General features: G+C 44.0%; 1 protein-coding gene across 3 annotated transcripts in view; it reads right to left on the reverse strand.

The window, feature by feature from the left end:
- Positions 1-2,596: 2,596 nt before the first annotated feature.
- RBM47 (RNA binding motif protein 47) overlaps positions 2,597-21,171 on the reverse strand; it is a 174,240-nt gene continuing 155,665 nt past the window's right edge. For 2 of the 3 annotated variants that reach the window (XM_066386172.1, XM_066386174.1), the window contains 4 exons: positions 15,641-16,803; positions 14,693-14,899; positions 10,781-10,977; positions 2,597-5,361 (listed from right to left, as the gene is read on the reverse strand). In XM_066386172.1, coding sequence (XP_066242269.1) covers positions 5,122-5,361; positions 10,781-10,977; positions 14,693-14,899; positions 15,641-16,803 — 1,807 coding nt within the window. In that variant the 3' untranslated portion in view covers positions 2,597-5,121. Of the gene's footprint in view, positions 5,362-10,780; positions 10,978-14,692; positions 14,900-15,640; positions 16,804-21,171 lie in introns of those variants that run through there. The other variant, XM_066386173.1, reaches the window with a different exon arrangement.

The following is a 21,171-nucleotide window of genomic DNA, read 5'->3' on the forward strand; positions in this document are numbered from 1 at the left end:
AAGAGGTAAGTATTTGGCAATTGCATTTTTTCCAGGTTTACTGGTGTGAGGAGTTAGGAAAGAGGAATGCTGTGTACTTAAAAAGGTTCAACTAATTAGAGAAAAAGAGGACAAAGAAAAGGCTGTACACAGTCTGACGGCTTGTACTTGGAATCAGCAAAACACTTTGTGAATATCTCCTGAGTCTCATTCTGTATATAAACCTAATCCTTCCCTTGACCCTGGGTGATCAGAGATGGGCAATGTGTCAAGGATGTGGTAGGGCAAGGATCAAGTAGGTATATCTGTATCATCCTACCCAGTAATTTTTTTAAAAACAATATGTATGTATATATTTTTTGGTCATGGTGTCAAAATGTCATTTCATAAAAAAACCTATGCCATATTATTTTATTTTTTGCAAAAGAGATACAGACAGACAGACAGGAAGGGAGATGAGAAGCATCAACTCATAGTTGTGGCACCTTAGTTATTCACAGATTGCTTTCTCATATGTGCCTTGACGGGGGAGGGGGGTGCTCCAGCCAAGCCAGTGACCCCTTGCTCAAGCCAGTGACCATGGGGTCATGTCTATAACATGCTCAAGCTAACAACCCTGCATTCAAGCTGGTGACCTCAGGGTTTCAAACCTGGGTCCTTACCGTCCTAGACCAACGCTCTTTCCACTGCACCACTGCCTGGTCAGGCACATTTCTTCTGATATAAAATTGTTCACATTTTTATATCAATTCTGATATAAAAGCTGTGTACCCACAAGACTAAAAAGGATATCACATAATATACATTTCTTTTAAAATGTCAAATACCTAATGCCATTAAAATAGGGTCTGTTAAGTCAGGAAGGTCAATTAAAACTAAGAAAATACACCTAGCACAGCATAGATATGCCGCCCAATGAAAAGTGGACAGTCCATAGGATTATTCTTCACTAGAAAAGAAAAATCAGAATCTTTGTTTTCTAACTGTTCTGATTTTCAATTAAATAAGTGCTTATGAATGTTGTAACAAATATTTTTGGAATAAAAAACGTGGGGCACCTATTTCAGTGAAGAATCAGAGGCTATAGTTATCCTCCTATGATGGTTCTTAAGTCTCCTCCATCATCTCCGGTACTGCCTTGTAGATAGAACTCCTTCAATCTACCGAAACGTACATTGTTAGCAGCCTTACTTACAGCTGCTGTGTCTTCCATGCTGAGAGTAGGCATTTTAAGCCAATCTACCTTCAGTTCTCATCCCCCAAGTTGCATATGAAAAAAACAAAACAAAACCACAACACTTTTTTAGCCAACAACAACAAAAGCTACACTTGTAGAAAAGCTTTTCTTTTTCTGGGCTCTGAAGTTAGTTGTTGGCATGACTGGTTTTATCCATTTCCAGGGTCAGTGAGCTGTTAGAAAGAATCTGGGAATTGGAGTCTGAGCACAGATTCCAGTCCAGGTTTTTACCAGCTGTGTGACCTTGGCCACACACATTATCTGCCCTGCCGACTTCACTGGCCTTTTGTGGGGTCCACCTGAGCCAAAAAGCCTAATGAATAACGTAATCATAGCATTTATCCCCACCTGACATGTTATTTACCTGCTCCTTTTGTCCTGGGATGAGAACTCTATGCAGACAAGATTGTGTTGGTTTTGTTCATGCTGTAGCCACCACAGCAACTAGACAAAGCCTGGCACCTAGCAGAGTACAGTACACATTCTATATGATTGTTAATTCCTTTTCTAATGATACCACTCAAACTCCGGGATTCTGCAACTTGAAGGGAATCTGTACTTTTCTCCTAGGACAATAAGGAATCAGATCTTGTTGCCCTTGAAAATATTGCCTAATGATCTGTCATCTGGGAATGTTTCCCCAGCCTCTTCTGCCTTTACAAAGGCCTTTATCTTTGAAGAGGAAACAGGAAGTTAGTGTTCCAAGGAATGTGGGTCGGGAGACCTAACCCAGGCAGCTCAAGACTAAGAAGGTAAAATTCTTAATCAATGGCAACACCACATGGGGCCATTTTTAGAAGTAATTCTTTCGACAACCCATCACTTTTCCTTGAATCATTTGATTGGTTTTGCTAATGGACACTGTCTGAAGTTAGTGATGACCTTTAGAGAAAAGGAAAGAAAATGTTGTGCTAACCTTGCTGTGCACTGTGAAAGGGAGAAACGGAGGCTTTGGCTTCCTACTCAGTGCTCGACATTCGGGTCAACCCCAGGACTTTCATGAAACCACCCAACGACTCAATGTCACATCAACTGCCTCCACTTAGAGTTGCTTATAGGGCCGTTCAGATCATAAACAAGCTTATATCATGACAGCCGGGACAGGCTTTGCCACATCCTATTCCAGTCCAGATGCTGAGCAGTATCTGACTGGTCAACTGTCAGCCATCTGAGCTCCAGTTCAATGGAGTAATAACTCACACTTTTTACTATTGATACGTTCTCCACCTTCATCGGCAATTCCAAATCAAAACACCCGAGGGCAACTTGCTGGTTTCTCCAGCTGAAGATAACAAATTAGTTCATTCCTTTTAGGCTGTTGAGGGTCTTTCTAATTTTGTTAGAAATAAGTACGAAGAAAACACAATTTAAAATAAGGTCTTGAAATTGCTTTAAAGAAAGCTTTATTTACTACATACATCCTAAGACTGTACGGTGAATGGAGCAAGAGCAAAAGAAATTTAAAAGCTTTTCAAAGACAAAGCAACTAAAGAGAACTAAACTGCTAGCATGTTTGAAAATAGAGAACTCTAAAGCTTTTTTTTTTTTACATTTATATAGTTTGTTCTTAACCCTAAAAAAAAAAAAAGTTCACATTTCAAGTTATAAACTTACCTCAGTAGTAGTGTATATGAAATGGGTTTGAAACAGATGAGAGGCTCACTGATCTTTAACTGGCTGTCACCAACATTTGTTTTTAAGGTAGCTTGGTATTGGCCATGTCAAGATACCATTTTATTTCTTTTATTTTTATTACCCCCCCCCCAAAATAATTTACAGGCACATGTAAAATACAGTAAGATTGCTGAGTCAGAGCCTCCTCCAGTGATCCTCTGTGACAATCCCACTCTGCAAGGAGACCACTTCTTTCACACCAAGTCAGGGGATGAGGATCTGATCCAAACTGCATTTTGCTGGATTACTCATTCCAGCAGATTCACGATTGGATACAGCTTGCTGGGTACATCATCAGGAACATTGCACAATTACTTTGCCATTTAAGAATGATGAAAAGAAATGTTAGGAATGTTTAAAGGCCTTTGCAGGTTCTCGATAATTTTACACAATAAATTAATATTGCTTATATATAAAAAATTCATCCCCCCTTAAGTTGGGGGATGAACAAAACTAAAACATATGCTAGAGGCATCGTTCTATTATTAACCTGCAAATAAGAATTCAGCCATCAGCAAAAATTCAGTGAGTGGAAAGAAAGGTGTTATGGATCTCATATGACATAAAAACACAACTGTGTTAAATTGCTATCTATTGCACACCTCACTTGATAGAGCCTTTAAACAAATTCCAGGTTGATGTATTTCATAAAGGAGATGACAATCTTAACATTTTACTGTATTTTACATTCACTCTGCTAAACAAAGGCCTTTAAACAGGCACAAAACACTGCAACAATATACGGATTGGCCTCCTAATAAAACAAAACTTTTAATAACATTGAAATAAAATGGTTTCATTTTGCATTAAACTATATACCATGAACTTCTGCAACATAAAAAACCTAAAAACAAGCATTAGGGGATATGTACAAACTCTCTCTTAACTCCTGCAGGTCTCTCTTCCTCCTCCTGAATGGCACTGGCCCCAATTCAGTTCACCTGCCACCTGCCTGTGCCCGGCAACGGGAGGAAAGCCCTGCTCAATAAGCACAATGTATCTAACACCATTGGAGACCGCAGGCGTTCTGCATGAAACATGATAAGGCAACCAGAAGCATAACTTTCTGCAACAGGAGTCTCTGGGGGCCTTGCTACAATGACATTCATCGTCTCTACCAACTCATACTTCATATACAAATAAAATAAAAGCATTAGGGGAAAAAAACTGAAAGTTTTATACTGAACAATTAAATAGCTATGCAAAGATGTTCACGAAAACTATTAAAATCTTGTGCTTACACATACTCTGCTACTGAAAATATAGTATGTCCCCAACCAAAAAAAAAACAACACAAAAAAACCAAAAAACCCCACACAAAAACCAAAAAACAAACAAAAAACAACAAAATCCCAGGGAGAAGTATAAAAGCCATCGATGTTTTCTCTACCAGAGTAATTCATCTGCTCTAGACTTGCCACACGGGGAGGTGGAGAAAGAAGGAAGGGGTGAGTAGGGGAGCGAGGAGGGAACATCGAGTTCAAGAGCGAAGACACAAGGATGAGGAGGGGCCCAAGGTAACGGTGGCGGGGAGAGCTAGCTTCCCAGTGTTTGGACTCAGCAGTGTGACAAGTCTTTTCGATGTTGGCTTAAGGGGAGACTGAGTGTTTCATTTCTTTTAAAAAATAGAACTGCCATGGCTAGGCAACACCGTCCACCCTCAATGCCAGCAAATACAGAGGTTCTACTCATTTTAAAATTGCACTTTCCAGTATAGTTTTTAAAATAACGTTTTATGTATTTTTAAAGCACTATTGTTTGTATCTTTAAATATTGAATATATTTTTCAAAATAGTTCCCTAGCTGCTCAAGTGTGCTTTTTAATATATAGTTGATATATTATTGAAGGTACTACAAAATAGAAATCTCTGGAGTGCAGAAGTTAAGAAAATAACCTTCATACTGAAAATATATCCTTAAAAAATACAAAAACAAAAAGACCTCTATACAAACGTACTACAACATACAAATTTTTAAGAGATGGTATTTAAGGCACAAACCATTGCAAGTCTCTTAGAAATGTATGAACACAGGCCTGCTAAATTGAAAACAGTCTTAAAAAACTAGTGAAAACTTCATGTGTATAAAATATTTCTGTGTGATATCTGATTACATTCTTCACTTTCAGGTTTCATGAGTGTGCTCATCCACCACGTTCTTTCTTCATAAATAGTAAAGTGTTCCTTCAGGGGCAGTTTCGTGGTCTGTCTCCGCGGCCGTCGCCGAGGAGGTCAGTACGTCTGGTAGACGTCGTGGATGGGAACCTGAATAGCAGCGGCGGGGAAGGCCTGAGGTATGTAGCCGGCGTAGCCTCCGTAGACGGCAGCGGCCGCTGCCGCGTTCTTCTGTAGTGTGGCGATCGTGGCCGTGGCCGGAGCAGCGAAGGGAACATAACTGGCCCCGTAGATCCCGGCGGTGGGAATTCTCTGAATGTTGGGCGCCACCGTGTAGACTGGAGTTATTGGGCGGCCCTGGCGAGGAGAGAGAAAGGGCATCCTTACTGATCACAAGTTACCTTTCGTCAGCCATTCATTCCTTCAACTCCCGGATGTGAAAAACAAAGGCTTCTACTCTCAGGGATGAGGAGACAGAGGGATAAACAACTAACAATGATTTTGTGTAAATTGGCAGGTGAAAAGAGCCATTAAGGTAAGGTGGCCTTGCATCCTCAAGGCTCATTCAAATTCAGCAGGTGAAAGTCAGAGAACTAGAATGCTAGTGGAAAGTTTGAATATACTGGAATCTTCTACCTGCTGATCCACTCAATCAGCAAATACCCCAGAAGGAGCTAGAGAAGGGAGCTGAGACTCTACCCTTTACTTAGTTGATCTCACTGTAGTTTAAAAACTTTCCTAAAGCGGGGACCTAACATGCATGCCAGCTGCCTCATACTTAACTGAAGGAACATGGTATTTCAAAAATGGAAGGGAAGAAGAGACTGACAAGCTTATGGAACTAAGTATATAGATCTCCAAAGGGCAACTTCCTAAGCTGTTCCTTAAAGAAAAAAAAAAAGTGACCATACACAATTTTCGACAAATGTAATGGTTTCAACCACCTCCCACCTAAGACACTATACATACATATTGTGATAGAAACTTACAGGAGGAACCAACTAACCTGGGAAGCTGGAGACAGCCTCTCAGAAGTAGAGACATTGAGCTGGGCTTTGAAGGATAAGGAGGAGTTTCCACATGAGGAGGATTTGGAAAAAACAAGCTAACTAAAGCCGCCTCACTGTAGACGCCACCCCTGACTGTAAAAGGCCCTGCTACTTCCTCTTCTCTACTTGGAAGTGCAACTACGATGTTTTCAGAGTAAACAGAAGTAGAGAGGGAACACTGTGGTTCAGCAATTCCCAAAGTGGCTGCGACCAAGAAGAGGATTTTGGTAAAATAAGACACACATTTAATAAAATACGTGGTGAACTTTCTCTCCCACGGAATGCCCTATAACAAACGCTGCTATGGTCTCTACGTCTTATTGCATCTTCAAATAAACAACTCAGGATAGATGAAATGGAAAACTACATGTAAAAAGAAATTACTGGTCCTGGCCGGTTGGCTCAGTGGTAGAGCATTGGCCCGGTGTGTGGAAGTCCTGGGTTCGATTCCTGGTCAGGGCACACAGGAGAAGTGCCCATCTGCTTCTCCACCCTTCCCCCTCTCCTTCCTCTCTGCCTCTCTTCCCCTTCCATAGCCAAAGCTCCACTGGAGCAAAGTTGGCCAGAGCACTGAGGATGGCTCCATGGCCTCCGCCTCAGGCACTAGAATGGCTCTGGCCACAACGGAACAACACCCCAGATGGGCAGAGCATTGCCCCCTGGGGGGTATGCCGGGTGGATCCCGGTCGGGCGCATGCGGGAGTCTGTCTGACTGCCTCCCTGCTTCTAACTTCAGAAAAATACAAAAATAAATAAATAAATAAAATAAAAAAGAAAGAACTTTCTTATGGATTTTTATAAAGAAGTGAGTTATCGTTCCTTTACAAAATCTGCACATCAGAGTCACAAAATTATGTTCAAAGGAACAAAAATTATGTTCAAAGGAACTTTATAATCTGAGAGTCTTTTTTCTCAACTATAACCAAAATAATAATTATACTAATGATAATTACTGCCAGACACTTTTTTTCATGCCTTATTTGTATGACATTATTGAATCCATTACAACCACTAATAAGCTGCCATTGTGACTACGCAGAGAGGTTCGGATGCGCTAAATGACTCACACGAGGTGAACCAGCCTTTCAGCAGAGGCAGCGGGGAGGCAGGGCTCCGGGCCTGCACTTTTAAAGCCTACGATATCGTGATTACAACAGATCTCTCACTGGCAAGGGTTTATAACCAGGGACAGGGACTTTGGAACTGGGAAGACTGTGGTTCACAACAAGACACAAGCAATCTTTCCCAAACGTGTGGACATATATATTTTTTAAACGGGTAAGGTTGTAATTTTTTTATTTATTTTTATTTATTCATTTTAGAGAGGAGAGAGAGAGGGAGAGAGAGACAGAGAGAGGAGAGAGAGACAGGGGGGAGGAGCTGGAAGCATCAACTCCCATATGTGCCTTGACCAGGCAAGCCCAGGGTTTCAAACCGGCGACCTTAGCATTTCCAGGTCGACGTTTTATCCACTGTGCCACCACAGGTCAGGCCTGGACATACATTAAATGACAAATGCACAAAGGGAGGTAATGGCAGGGAAGGTGACGTCAGAGAGGCACCTGTCCATATGCCACGGCCCAGCCTAGTGCCTGGGCGCAGGTGTGTGAGATGGAGCGGGGCTGCTGTGGGGAGCTGGAGGCGGCAGAGGAAACAAACCTCAGCACTCCCTCCTCTCCAGGAGGGACGGTTATCCTTGCTCTGCCCATGCCACAGATTTGTGGTCAAGATTTGAGAACACTGAGAAATCATTTTAGAAAAGTGACTGTCTGCATCAGCAAACGTTTTCTGTATCACTTACTAAGGCTACATGAAAATCCTGGTCAGGGCTACACAGGAACGTCCCTGAGCACCTGGAGACAGAGGAAAACTGAATGTGCTCTACAGGAAGGTTCTGGAAGCCATTCTGGGAACTTAACCATTAGTGCCTAGAATGCTCCTTTCTCTGCTGCAGTTTGGCAGAGGATACAGAAGGGTTGGAGGTCTGAACGTGGCAGAGAACCCAGGTCAACGACCTGAAAGGCAGGACAGAGTACACAGATCTGAAGGACAGCACCAAGCCAACACACTCAAAGCAGCCACTCCCAGGTCACAGGGTAAGCAGCACCAGGCATTCTGCAGAATAGATTGAGGGGGAAAATCTCCAAAGGAATCAGCTGACGATTGTACACTGAGCAAATTCTTAAGCAAAGACTTCAAATAAAGACCCTGATGGTGACACCCAGGGCAGATGGACAAAAAACAGCAAGAGCCTGCGATTCAGATGTGATTGAGGGGCCTGGAATTTGGGCCTGACCAGAACTGACACTGCCCGCCAAAAATGAGAGTTCACGAGTTTCTCAATAAGGAGGAATTAGAAATTACTACCAGAATTACAGCAAGTATTGCTTGTAGGTATTTACAGTCCACAAGAAATAACAACACTTAGCTGTCATTCTACAGTGTGAAACAATTACAACCTATTCCTTTTTTTGGTGGTAGAGAGTCTTGAATCAAAGAATACTTGCTGGCCCTGGCCGGTTGGCTCAGCGGTAGAGCATTGGCCCGGTGTGTGGAAGTCCCGGGTTCGATTCCTGGTCAGGATACACAGGAAAAGTGCCCATCTGCTTCTCCACCCTTCCCCCTCTCCTTTCTCTCTGACTTTCTCTTCCCCTCCCGCAGCCGAGGCTCCACTGGAGCAAAGTTGGCCCGGGCGCTGAGGATGGCTCCATGGCCTCCGCCTTAGGCACTAGAATGGCTCTGGTTACAGCGGAGCAACGCCCAGAGGGGCCAAGCATCACCCCCTGGTGGGCATGCTGGGTGGATCCAGTCTGTCTGTCTGCCTCTCCACTGCTTCTCTCTTCGGAAAAATACACACACACAAAAAGAATACTGACTGACATACTGGTAGATGAATAAACTTGAACCTTTCTGAGTAATGCAGACAAGAATGGGGCTCAAGTGGGCAGATGTAGGTAAACAGCATCCCACCGCGGTGGTTCACAGACTGGCCCTGCTTCAGCATCACTGAGGAGCTGGTACAAAATATGGACTCTGGAACCCCAGCTCAGTTCTGAGAATTGGAATCTGAGGTTTCAGTCTAACAATCTCTGTTCCCTGGGTAATTCTTATCTAATTAGGTAAGAGACCCTAGGTCTGAGCATTTGTGCCTTTTTAAAAAAATTGATTTGAGAGAGAAAGAGAAGGGAGTGGAAGAGAAAGGGGGAGGGAGAAAGAGAGGGAGAAGGAGGTGGAGAGAAAGAGAGACACATCAATTTGTTGTTCCACTTACATATGCACTTACTGGTTGATTCTTGTATGTGCCCTGACCAGGGATCGAACCTGCAGCCTTAGTATATTGGGACGATGCTCTAAACCAACTGCCAGGTGCTTGTTAATTAACTGCTTCACAAAGAATAGATTTAACAAGAATTTTTCTTTCTGTTTGGATAAGTGACTTATCACTTACAGGTATTCCCAATGTACTGTGCACTGAAGATACAAAAGAATTTAAGATGCAGCTCTTGGTCTGGAGAAGCTTCATTTTAATCAGGGAGATAGAACATATTGGCAGTCCCATATCAAGTAATAATGCAGGTGGTGAGAAGTGCAGGAGAGTTGGTTTCCAAGGCTAGGTAGATGGGACAGATTCTACAGCAAGGATGAGACAGAGGAAACTACAGCTGAAAGAACACTCCGAGCACAGGTGGAGAAGGAGGCTGGAATGACAGGGCTGGACTGGGAGAGATACGGAATAGTCAGATACGGCTGGAGATGATTAATGGCAGATTTTATAGTTTCACATGTCTCCATCTCTACAAGTATTTTTCTCTCCGTGTACATACATGTGTATATATGTATACATATGTATATACTCATACAGAGAGAGGGAGATTTTTTTCCATTGACTTGAGAGAGGATAGGAGAGAGAGAGAGAAGAATCAACTCGCTGTTCCACTCAGTTGTGCACTCACTGATCGCATCATCTCTTATGTGCCCTGACGGGGGTCCGCCCCATGACCTCATTGCAGTGGGACGACGGCTTTATCTACTGAGCCACCACCTGGTCAGCGCTGAGAGAGATTTTCCCTTAAATTCTTCATTGAACTGCAATTTGAAATGTGAAGATGAAAACTGTCTTCCTGGACTGTGTGTGTCAGCATCTTAATCATAAGAACATAAGTTAAAAATTAGCCAGTGTGCCTGACAGGTGGCGGTGCAGTGGAGACAGAATCAACCTGGGACACTGAGGTCCCCAGTTTGAAACCCTGAGGTCACAGGTTTGAGCACAAAGGTTGTTGGCTTGAGCCCAAAGGTCACTGGCTTGAGCAAGGGGTCACTGGCTCGGCTGGGACCCCTGGTCAAGGCACGTATGAGAAGCAATCATCAAACAACTAGAATGAAGCAACTATAAGTTGATGCTTCTCTTTTCTTCTCCCCTCTCTCTCCTTTCCCCTCCTCCTCAAAAAAAAAAAAATTATCCAGGGTCATAAAAAAAAGTATAATATTATGACACTGAGAACCGTCATTTTTGCTTAATGCATCATATCTTTAATGCAGTGATAATGTTAGGGTAATACATCGGTATTAAAATGTTTTCTGTCTTGTCATGATTTATATTAAATTATTTTTCTGTCACTCAATTTCATAGTTCTAGCAGACAGCTCTACGCAATGAGTTCTGCTGAATGGTAGATGAATGCACGCAAAGACAGGCCTCAGTGACAATGACCGGGGCAGGAACTCTACCTGGAAAGGCGGAGGCGTTGACACGGCAGGAATGACGGCAGCGGCAGCGGCGGCCGCGACGGCGCTGGCTGGGTCTGGCTGCACAGCGATGGGGCTGATCATGTGCTCCATTGCGTGGAGTTTGCCATCTTCAATCATTTTAGGAGCAGGAGCGGCCTGAAACATGGAATACTGGGCCCCGATGGCAGGGATAGCCACTGCAAGAGAAGTCACAGGGAAACACACGTCCATCACTTCCAGTCACTTAGAAAGCTCCATCGCTTTCCCGATATTCTTAAAAACCATGTTTGGCAGTCACGGGCTCCCCCCTGCTAACTTCTGCTTTCTCGGTCCAGGTAAGGAGGTGCTACCCAAGAGGAAGAGAGGGGAGGAGGCAGGTCCTTCCCCTGCCTGTCTTCCAAACGGAACATTGTGGGCCCGGTGGAGGTTCCCAACAGATCATCATGGAAGGCAAGTCTCGAATTAGGTTTCTGCACTATTTCCTACGCCTTGTTCAGAAAAATCTCATTCTCCTGATATTTCACAGAGCAAGGAAGGGCTTTCTAAGTGAGGAAACTGGCTCAGGATCAGAAGTGAGATCAGAGGCTTGAGGCCCACCCAGTGTGAGAGCTAGCCTCCCTCTCACTCACCTCTGTCACTCCCAGACCCCGAGAGCTAGCCTCCCTCTCACTCACCTCTGTCACTCCCAGACCCCGAGAGCTAGCCCCCCTCTCACTCACCTCTGTCACTCCCAGACCCCGAGAGCTAGCCTCCCTCTCACTCACCTCTGTCACTCCCAGACCCCGAGAGCTAGCCCCCCTCTCACTCACCTCTGTCACTCCCAGACCCCGAGAGCTAGCCCCCCTCTCACTCACCTCTGTCACTCCCAGACCCCGAGAGCTAGCCTCCCTCTCACTCACCTCTGTCACTCCCAGACCCCGAGAGCTAGCCTCCCTCTCACTCACCTCTGTCGTTCCCAGACCCCGAGAGCTAGCCTCCCTCTCACTCACCTCTGTCACTCCCAGACCCCGAGAGCTAGCCTCCCTCTCACTCACCTCTGTCACTCCCAGACCCCGAGAGCTAGCCTCCCTCTCACTCACCTCTGTCACTCCCAGACCCCGAGAGCTAGCCTCCCTCTCACTCACCTCTGTCACTCCCAGACCCTGAGAGCTAGCCTCCCTCTCACTCACCTCTGTCACTCCCAGACCCCGAGAGCTAGCCTCCCTCTCACTCACCTCTGTCACTCCCAGACCCTGAGAGCTAGCCTCCCTCTCACTCACCTCTGTCACTCCCAGACCCCGAGAGCTAGCCTCCCTCTCACTCACCTCTGTCACTCCCAGACCCCGAGAGCTAGCCTCCCTCTCACTCACCTCTGTCACTCCCAGACCCCGTGCCCTTTTCACTGTCACCGCACTTTCAGAAGCAGGTGCTGCTGAGGGTTCATTCGAGCACTCAGAGCTCTGGGTACCCCTTTCCCACCCTGCGGTTCAGATCTCAACATTACTGACTCAAGGAAAAATGCATAATAAAAAAGGAAAAATTCCCTAATTTTCTAATGTTCAATCAAAACAGCAAAGCAGCAGTGACTGGTTTTCTGATGGACCTGCCAATTCAAAGAGGTGTTTCTGTGAGTCAAGTCCAAAGGACTCATTTTAACCAGAGTTCAAGCAGATAGGAGTTATTGAATGTCAGTGTATGATAAAGAGAGGTAAAAAGGACAAAATACTAGCCCTGATTAGGGGGGCTGTGTGTGTGTGTGTGTGTGTGTGTGTGTGTTTTGAGAGGATAAGCAAGAATATGCAATGAATCTACAAAATATACTTTCATTTATAGTTTTTCTCCAACAGTAGGTATATCTATTCTAATAAAAATTGATTTGATATAAAGTAAAGAGACAATTTGACTATAGCTAACCAATGGCCATTCAATAAAATCTACCTAAAATAAAAAAAAAAAATCTACCCACAACTTCAACCAAATCTTTTACCCGTCTTTCCGACTATATGATCTCATGCCCAGACACTTCACCACTGCACTGGTGATTCTCCTACAATAAAAACTTTAACTGTCAGGATCAAACAAAAATAGGCCCTGGCCAGGTGGCTCACAGGATAAAGCATCCTCCCAGCGCACTGAGGTTGATCCCCAGTCAGAGCATGAATAAGAAGCAATCATAGCCTGACCAGGCGGTGGCGCAGTGGATAGAGCGTTGGACTGGGACGCAGAGGACCCGGGTTCGAGACCCCGAGCTCGCCAGCTTGAGCGCGGGCTCATCTGCTTTGAGCAAAGCTCACCAGTTTGGACCCAGGGTTGCTGGCTTGAGCAGGGGGTTACTCGGTCTGCTGAAGGCCCACGGTGGGGGCACATGTGGGGGAGCGATCAATGAGCAACTAGGGTGTCGCAATGAAAAACTGATGATTGATGCTTCTCATCTCTCTCTGTCCCTGTCTATCCCTCTCTCTAACTCTCTCTGTCTCTGTAAAAAAAAAAAAAAAAAAAAAAAAGCAATTATAACTAATGGAACAACGAAGTGGAACAGAAAATTGATGCTTTCCCTGTCCTCTCTCTCTTTCTCTCTTCACCAATGGAAAAATTAAAAACAAAAAACAAACAAACAAAAAACACCAAAAAACAAAAATATAGATGAAGGGGAAGGGGCCCAGAGAGGGTTGTGAGTTTAGTTACTCTGGGGTTGTGCTAAGTAACTGGATTGTTCTGGTTAACAATCCACTGGAATTTCTACCTCAGGCCCCAGGACACGACTGTGCCCCCTACTGATGGGTTAAGGGTTCTTTTCCCTGGTAAATCTTAAGCTACTGCAACTTGTCAACAGGAGTCCAGTTTCCAACCAGTAGAAATGACAATTCCTGTCTTCAGGCTCTGTTTTATGAAATTACAGAATGACACGGGATCAGTTTTACAATGCTTGTAATTTCAGTGGCATTTATAAGGAGATCCAGTCTAGGGAGTCAGTTAATTGCAGAAGTTGCATATTTTTTTCACAGGAAAAAAACTAACAAAACAACCCATAACAAATCATATCACTGAATTAATTCAAAAGGAAGCTGGCTGGGAAATGCTTTAAGCTCTACGTGGCCTCTGCAAACCTATACCTCAAATGTACAGATTCCCTGACTTTGTTAGCTAGAAGGAGCATACAGTCCTCAACCAGAAGAAAATCAGACTGGCTGAACTTCGAAGGGAGGATTCTCTTAAAGAGCTCTTTAATCCACCCTCAGTGAAACCAGGAAGCGGTCTGGAGGAGGGCCACTCTGATCATGCACAGCTGGATTTTCCGTGGTGGGTGCAAATAGGGAGTTTCTGTGCTAGGCTCACACAGTGGTGTTAAATAAAATTCTTTGCAGGTTAGGGTCAGAAAGACGACCTGTCTCACCAACTGCCACTAACAAAAACTTTCACTGCTTCCTTGTTCCTTTGTTCCTGGTTTGTTAAGTCCATGACAAGGAGCAAGTAGTGTTATTTGCTCCAGAAGGGAAATTTTCTATAACTCTCAGAATGGCAATAAACTGCATCCTCTGGCTTCTGGTGGCTGGAGTAGAAATCAGCTTGAGTAAAGAACAGACGGTTTGCAGCTGATAGAAGACACAGAAGAGCCTCACGGGTCCAGCCCTGCTTCCCCACCCCACAACTCTGCCTACTCAGTCCCAGATTGAGAACGAAAACCTTACGACTGATGATACACATGTGAAAACCCCACTATTGGAAAGTTTGACTTGAATGTGGTCAAAGATAGACCACCTTTTTAAGTTCCAGACTAAGAATAGCCAGGAGGCCACATTCTTTGCACAATCTCTGGCTGCCCACCAGAAGAGGAACCCATGTGCAAGAGCCCAAGGGAGGCTTGGGATTACTTCAAAGTAAAGGTTGGGGCCGAGGCTGAATGGACGCATTCTCGCTCTGGTTTATACTGACCTGTACCAGGTTTAATGGCAACTGGATTGACAGTAGAGATTTCCAAATTCGGTACAAGTTCATATCCTTTTTCTTGCTGCTTTCCTTTCCCTTCATGATATCGGCTATATATACCACGGCCAGCAGAATATCCCCCGAGGTAGGAACCCCTGGGCCCTGGGGCTCTGTTGCCAGCTGCACCTCGACCCCGGCCTCTTATGCTGCCTGCTTATAGTAACAACACAAAAAATGATGAGCAACCAACGGTAACAGTACAGGAGACAGACTTTAACTCAAGTTCTTGGCATTGAGGTGTTTGCCCTAAGTCTAAGTTGCAGGGGCTACACCTTTGCTCATCAATGAGCTGGTAAAGATGCTTCACATATTCTATTACAGCCTAGATCTACATCTCTAGTATGTCTCTTTGATGCAAGAGATGAACTCGCAGGGTGAGTTCCCAGGATTCCAACTGCAATTTCAATAACGAAAAACGTCATAGATTGTAAAAAAAAAAAAAAGTTAGAACCAGAAGGGAACTGCTGGTTTAGCTTCCTCATTTCATGCGTGAGAAAACAGGCCTAGGACGGCTGAAGAGACTGACTAAAGTCAGAGCTAGTCAATCCGAGAGCAGGACCCAGAATTCTGGTATTTTGTTTCCCAGTGTAATATTTGATTTTACTGTACCTTAGCCAATGGTTAAAAAAACAAACCAAAAAAAGCAAACCAACAACATCGTGCCCTCTACTCACTAGCATTTTAAACCTAAAATTTCACAATTAGGTTTTAATCTAAGTGCCTAAAGAGTAGACCCCAGCAAAGAACAGAATCCAGACTAACACCCAAATGAGGGTGGGTAGGGGGGCCTGTGTCCAACCAATGTACTTATAGCCAGAACACCCCTGACACTGCCCGCCTCGCAGACACGGCTGGGGGGGGGGGGGACTACCCAGGAGAACAGCCCCCACTAACCTTTCACGAAATAATCCCTGTTGGGCCCGATGAGCGCGTTGTAGGGGTAGCCATAGTAGGCCAACGTGTAGGGGTCGCAAGAGTACACATAGCTGGGCTGCTGCACCGCTGCCGCCTCCGCCACGCCGCCGCCGCCCTTGGCAGCCTTCTGGTAGCGGGAATACTGCTCCTTGTCCACTGGCTTGGCCAGCGTCACCTCGATGCACGAGCCCTCCAGCTCCGTGCCATTGAGGTTGTTCATGGCGTGCACCGCGTCCTCGCGGCTGGCGAAGTGCACAAAGGCGTAGTCGCGGATCTTCTTGACGCGCTCCACACAGCCTGGGTTGTACTGGCCGAAGATTTTCTTGATGGTGTCTTCCGTGGTCTCGATCATGAGGTTGCGCACATAGAGTATCTTCACGGTCTCCATCACATCCTCATCCACGTCGATCTCGGGCTCGGCCCAGTCCACAGCGATCTGGTGGCCCCAGAGCTGGATGCGGCCCGGCATGAGCTTGCGGCGCGCCATGGCCGCGGCGCGGTGGCTCTCGTACTCCACGAAGGCGAAGCCGCGGTTCTTCATCTTGTCCGCGGCGCTGGCGTAGACGATCACGTCCAGCACGCCCTCGGTGACCTTGGAGATCTCCTCCAGGATCTCCTCGCGCTTCTTCATCTTGGGGATGCCGCCGATGAACAGGCGACAGTTGTCCACGCTGCAGCACACGCCGAGCAGGCGGCCGGGGCGGATCTCGTAGTTGTTGAGCTCGCGCACAGCGCGCTTGGCCTCGTTCTTGTGGCAGTACATGACGAAGGCGTAGCCGCGGTTCTTGCCGTCGAAGTCCATCATGAGGCGCAGCTCGTAGATGCGGCCCACGGTCTCGAACACAGGTACCAGCTCGTCCTCGTACACGTCACGTGGGATCTTGCCCACAAAGACCTCGCAGCCGCGCTGCGGGTGCGGGCCCTCCCAGCCGGGTGGCGGGCCACCATACTTGCGCTGCCCGTTCTCCTGCACCATGCTGTAGCCCGTGCGCTCCAGCAACGCCAGCAGCGCCGCCCCGTTGGGCGCGCTGGCCACCCCCTCGGGCATCTTGGCCGAGGACGCGGGGGCTGAGTCGCTGCTCATGGCTGCGGTGGAATCTTCTGCAGTCATAATGTCAAAGGCATCCACGGCTGGTGGAAACCTGGGGGAGGCAGAGGGAGAGTGAGTTGTGGAATCTGCACCAAGTGGAACCAGAACTTGACGCCCCACCCCACTCCCCCTTTTTTGGAGACATATCAAGACTCATGCTTAACCATCAAGTGGTTAAATGAGAAATAAGATGGAGAGTGCTCTGGAAACGCAGCAGCTCTAAAAGAGTCTAAGTAATAAATCAAGTGGTTTTGCACGAAAAACCAGAAGCGACTCAAGAAAAAAATTCAGAATGAATGAGCAAGCACTTCCGCTTCATCAGCTTTGAAGCACAGAGAACCTGCTGTAATTGTCAGCGAAAACCTCACACTCTTGCAGCATATGGCCACATCTTTTGCTTAATTCCTGCACTGTCAACCCAGATCGACTTCCTTTGAGTTATAGCATTTTACCCCCATTTATTTCTTTAGCTGACAAAAGCCTCCTTCTTTGCTTTCTTTTAAGTCTTTTTTCATTTAGGAATGGAAATACAGCAGTGTATTTACATTGTTAAGAAAAACTTTGAGGTGTTATTCAAGGTCAATACAGAGCTGCAGCCTCAGGCTTTTTAGAAGGAAGAAATGGAACATCCTCATTGACCAGGACTTGGCCTAGAAGCAGGGGTAAAGAGCGGCTAATTGATTTTAATGGTGCCATTCAAGCAAAGCTCTTAGTATGAAACATTAATGGATTTCGAATCAGTTCACAAAGGGAGTAAGTTCAACCCCGGGAAACCTGCGAAGCAGCAGCTACCTGGTAAACCACACTACAGTACTGTATTCAGAAGTGTCACATGCACTGTCTTACTTGATCTTAATCGCTTTACATGGTAAGTGATATTATCATTAGTCCCAATTTGTCTGTAGGGAGGTACGCTCAGAGAGGTTGAGTAAATTGCCCATTTCACATAGCAAGTGTCAGCTAGTCCTAGGACTGGATTCCAAGTTGTCTGGCTCCAGATTCTTTTTTGTTTATTTAGAAAATTAACTTTAACAACTGTCTCCTTCTAAAGCAGTACCAGACAGCAGACTTCTGTGATGGTGGAAAAGCTGTCTCTAGCCATGTGTGGATACTGAGCACTTGAAATGGGGCTAGCATGACTGACAAACTGAGTTCACCATTTTATTTAATTTGAACTAATTTAGAATTAAATAGAGTTTATTAATTTAGAATCACATATGACAGTACAGGTATAAAACTGGGTCACTCACTCATACAGCTCTGGGGTCTGTAGAAATGACTTTAAATTGTACAGTAAGATTATTACTAGGAGCTGCATACTGTGCTATTGTAATGAAAAGATCTGATTGGCCTTTTGAAAGGTGAAGTTATTTTTTGAATTATTAAAGTATTCAATTAAATCTTAGGGGAAATTAAGAAAAGTCAATAGAAAATTATTCCTAATTCTGCTACTCACTGATAGCCAAAATTAAACTTTCTCATCTTTTTTTAAAAGGTTTTGGGGGTACGGGGTAGAGCTTGGTTTCTAACAAATTTATAACCTGATGCCTTACTTCATTTTATAAGCATTCCTCCATGGTTTTAAAACTCTTTGTAAAAATACAAAAATTAAATTTTTTTTTTTCTCTTTGAGAGAGAGAGAGAGGAAGAGACAGAGAGAGACGCATTGTTCCACTTAGTTGTGCGCTCACTGATTACTTCCCCTACATGCCCTGACCCAGGCTCCAACTGGCAACCTTGGGATCAAGCCAGAGAACCTGGACATGAGCCAGCGACCCGGACATGAGCCAGCGACCCCAGGACGGAGCCACTGCCCTCAGTGCCCCAGGAGAACGCTCTATCCACTGTACCACTGGGCCAGGGCTGTAAAAACATAAAAATGAATGGCTGCTAAGGTTTTATTATTTAATTAGAACCTAAAGCATCATTTTTTAAAAAAAAAATTTATTACTAGGAATTGTATACAAGAGTATTAAGGGACATTTGAAGGATAATTAAATCCATCTAAAGGAAAAATAAATTATAATGACAACAGGAATCTGAGATATTTGCCAGTTGGCCAAAGCAATACTTCTCTGGTTTATTTGCTGTAACATCAAGATGCAGTACATTTTAGTAGGGAAGTGTAGCCTCTGGAGCCAGACCGCATGGCTGTGTGTGAATCCTACCTCTAATGCTTCCTAGTTGTATGACCTGGAGCAAGATACTTAGCTGTTCCATGCTTCAGTTTCTTCATCTATAAAATGGGAATGCTGATAATGGTATAAATAAGTTTAGAGGAGTGACTTTGTTATCTTTGAGCCAAACTTCTGGGTAAAACCTTAGACCATTTCTCTCAGTTTTAGAGCAATTTTATATTTTCTGAGTTCTTGAACAGCATCTGTCTGATATGGCTCTATTCTTACTTTCTTATTTTCTTTGCTTTTCAAGTGCTTGAGAGCTAGTTTGACAATATATCCAGTTATCATGAAGGTTAATTTTCAGTATACATTTGAAAATGAATATGTAGTTTCAAGTTGAAACAAAAATTTCAATTTGAATATAAAGATCTTTTCTTCTTTTCAAATGGAAGATAAATAACATATTTTTAAGACAATTTGTAGGCCTGGCCAGTGGCACAGTGGATAGAGAGAGCATTGTTCTTGAGTGCCCAGGTCACAGGTTCAATTCCTGGGTCACATGTTTGAGTCCTAGTCAGGGCACATACGAGAAGCAAATTTTAAATACTATATTTTAGTCTTGTATATTCCCAATGCCAGAAGTTGTTATTTATTAATCTTATTGTTTACACATTTTTAGAAGCCATCTCACATAATTTTGGAGCTAGAAGAGGCATAAATGCATACACACACACATACACACAAATCTAATTTGTACCAGATGTTAATTAATGTAGTATTTAAACTGTCTATTATAGTAACTACAAACACTGACATAAAAAGTGAGGACCACAAAGAGATACCACTTCACACCCATTGGCATGGCTCTTATATGTGTTCGCAAGCATGTGGAAAAGTTGGAACGCTTGCACATGGCTGGTGAGAATGTAGAATGGTGCAGCGGCTGTGGAAAAAAGTATGATGGGTGACCAAAAACTTAAACATAGAATTAAACATATGATCTATCAATTCCACTCAGTGTATACCCAAAAGAATTGAAAACTGCGTTTCAAACAGATATTTGTACTGTACCGATTTGTATAGATATTTGTACTGTAGTGATCCTAACAGTATTATACACAACGGCCAGAAGGTGGAAACAAGCCAAATGGCCACTACCAAACGGAAGGGTAAAATAAAATGTGGTATACATACACAATGGGATCTTGTTAAGCCTTAAAAAGGAAGGAAATTCTGACCCATGCTACAACATGGATGAACCATGAAGACATAATGCTAAGTGAAATATGCCAAACACAAAAGTACAGGTATTGTATGATTCCTCTCACAGGAAATACCAGAACAGTCAAATTCAGAGAGAAAGAAAGTAGAATGGTGGTTGTCAGGAGTTGGGGAGAAGGAGAATGGGGAATTAGTATTTACTGAGTGTGTCAGGGATCATGGGAACAACAATATCAATGTACTTACTGCCACTGAACTGTACACTTTGAAGCAATGGTTAAAATGGTCAATTGTGTTTTATATATATATATGTTATCACAATTTAAAAAACTAAAACAAACAAAAAAACAAAAGTGATAAGGTTCAGAGATGAAAAATAAGAGTCCATAAAATAAGAATTTCATTGAAAGCGATTACAGTACATTGAGTCAGTTTAACAAATTCAAGAAAATTTTATGGTGTACAAACTGTATTCTCTTTATCTTCATGGCTAACACAACAGCTGAAAAATTATACGGTGTGCTGCACAATAAATTTGAGCCCAAAGGCCCGAATACATAAAAGATAAGTTATTTAATGCCTTAAAAGGGGGAACTATGTAAGCTGTATAGCTGTATACATGATCTTTCTTTTAGAGATGTAACAGAATGTGTAAATTACTACAATTAGACATGCTTTACACCAGGTCTTAGCCACCTATGGCCATGGGCCAAATACAGCCCACCGCTTGTTTTTGTAAATAAAGTTTTGTTGGGGAACACAGCCATACCCCTTTATAAAAAAATAAATCATCTATAGCTGCTTTTGCACCGTAATGGTAGAGTTGAATAGTTCAGACAGAGGCTGTATGGTCTGCAAAGCTTAAAATAATTATTATCTGTCTGGGTATAGATAAGCCTGCCAACCTCTATACTAGGAGATGTGCAGAGAACATCATTGAAGATAAAGAATGCAGATTCCTATTGTTAAGTATCACAGTTACTTTTCCCTCTGTTTCCAATGCTCAGCAATGACTTAATTTCAGGACCAAATTTAAATTCTACCATATTTTAAAGACAGACTTCTTGACCTGCCTTTGT

This window comes from Saccopteryx leptura, chromosome 5 (genome assembly GCF_036850995.1).
Source record: "Saccopteryx leptura isolate mSacLep1 chromosome 5, mSacLep1_pri_phased_curated, whole genome shotgun sequence".
Taxonomy (NCBI): Eukaryota; Metazoa; Chordata; class Mammalia; order Chiroptera; family Emballonuridae; genus Saccopteryx; species Saccopteryx leptura.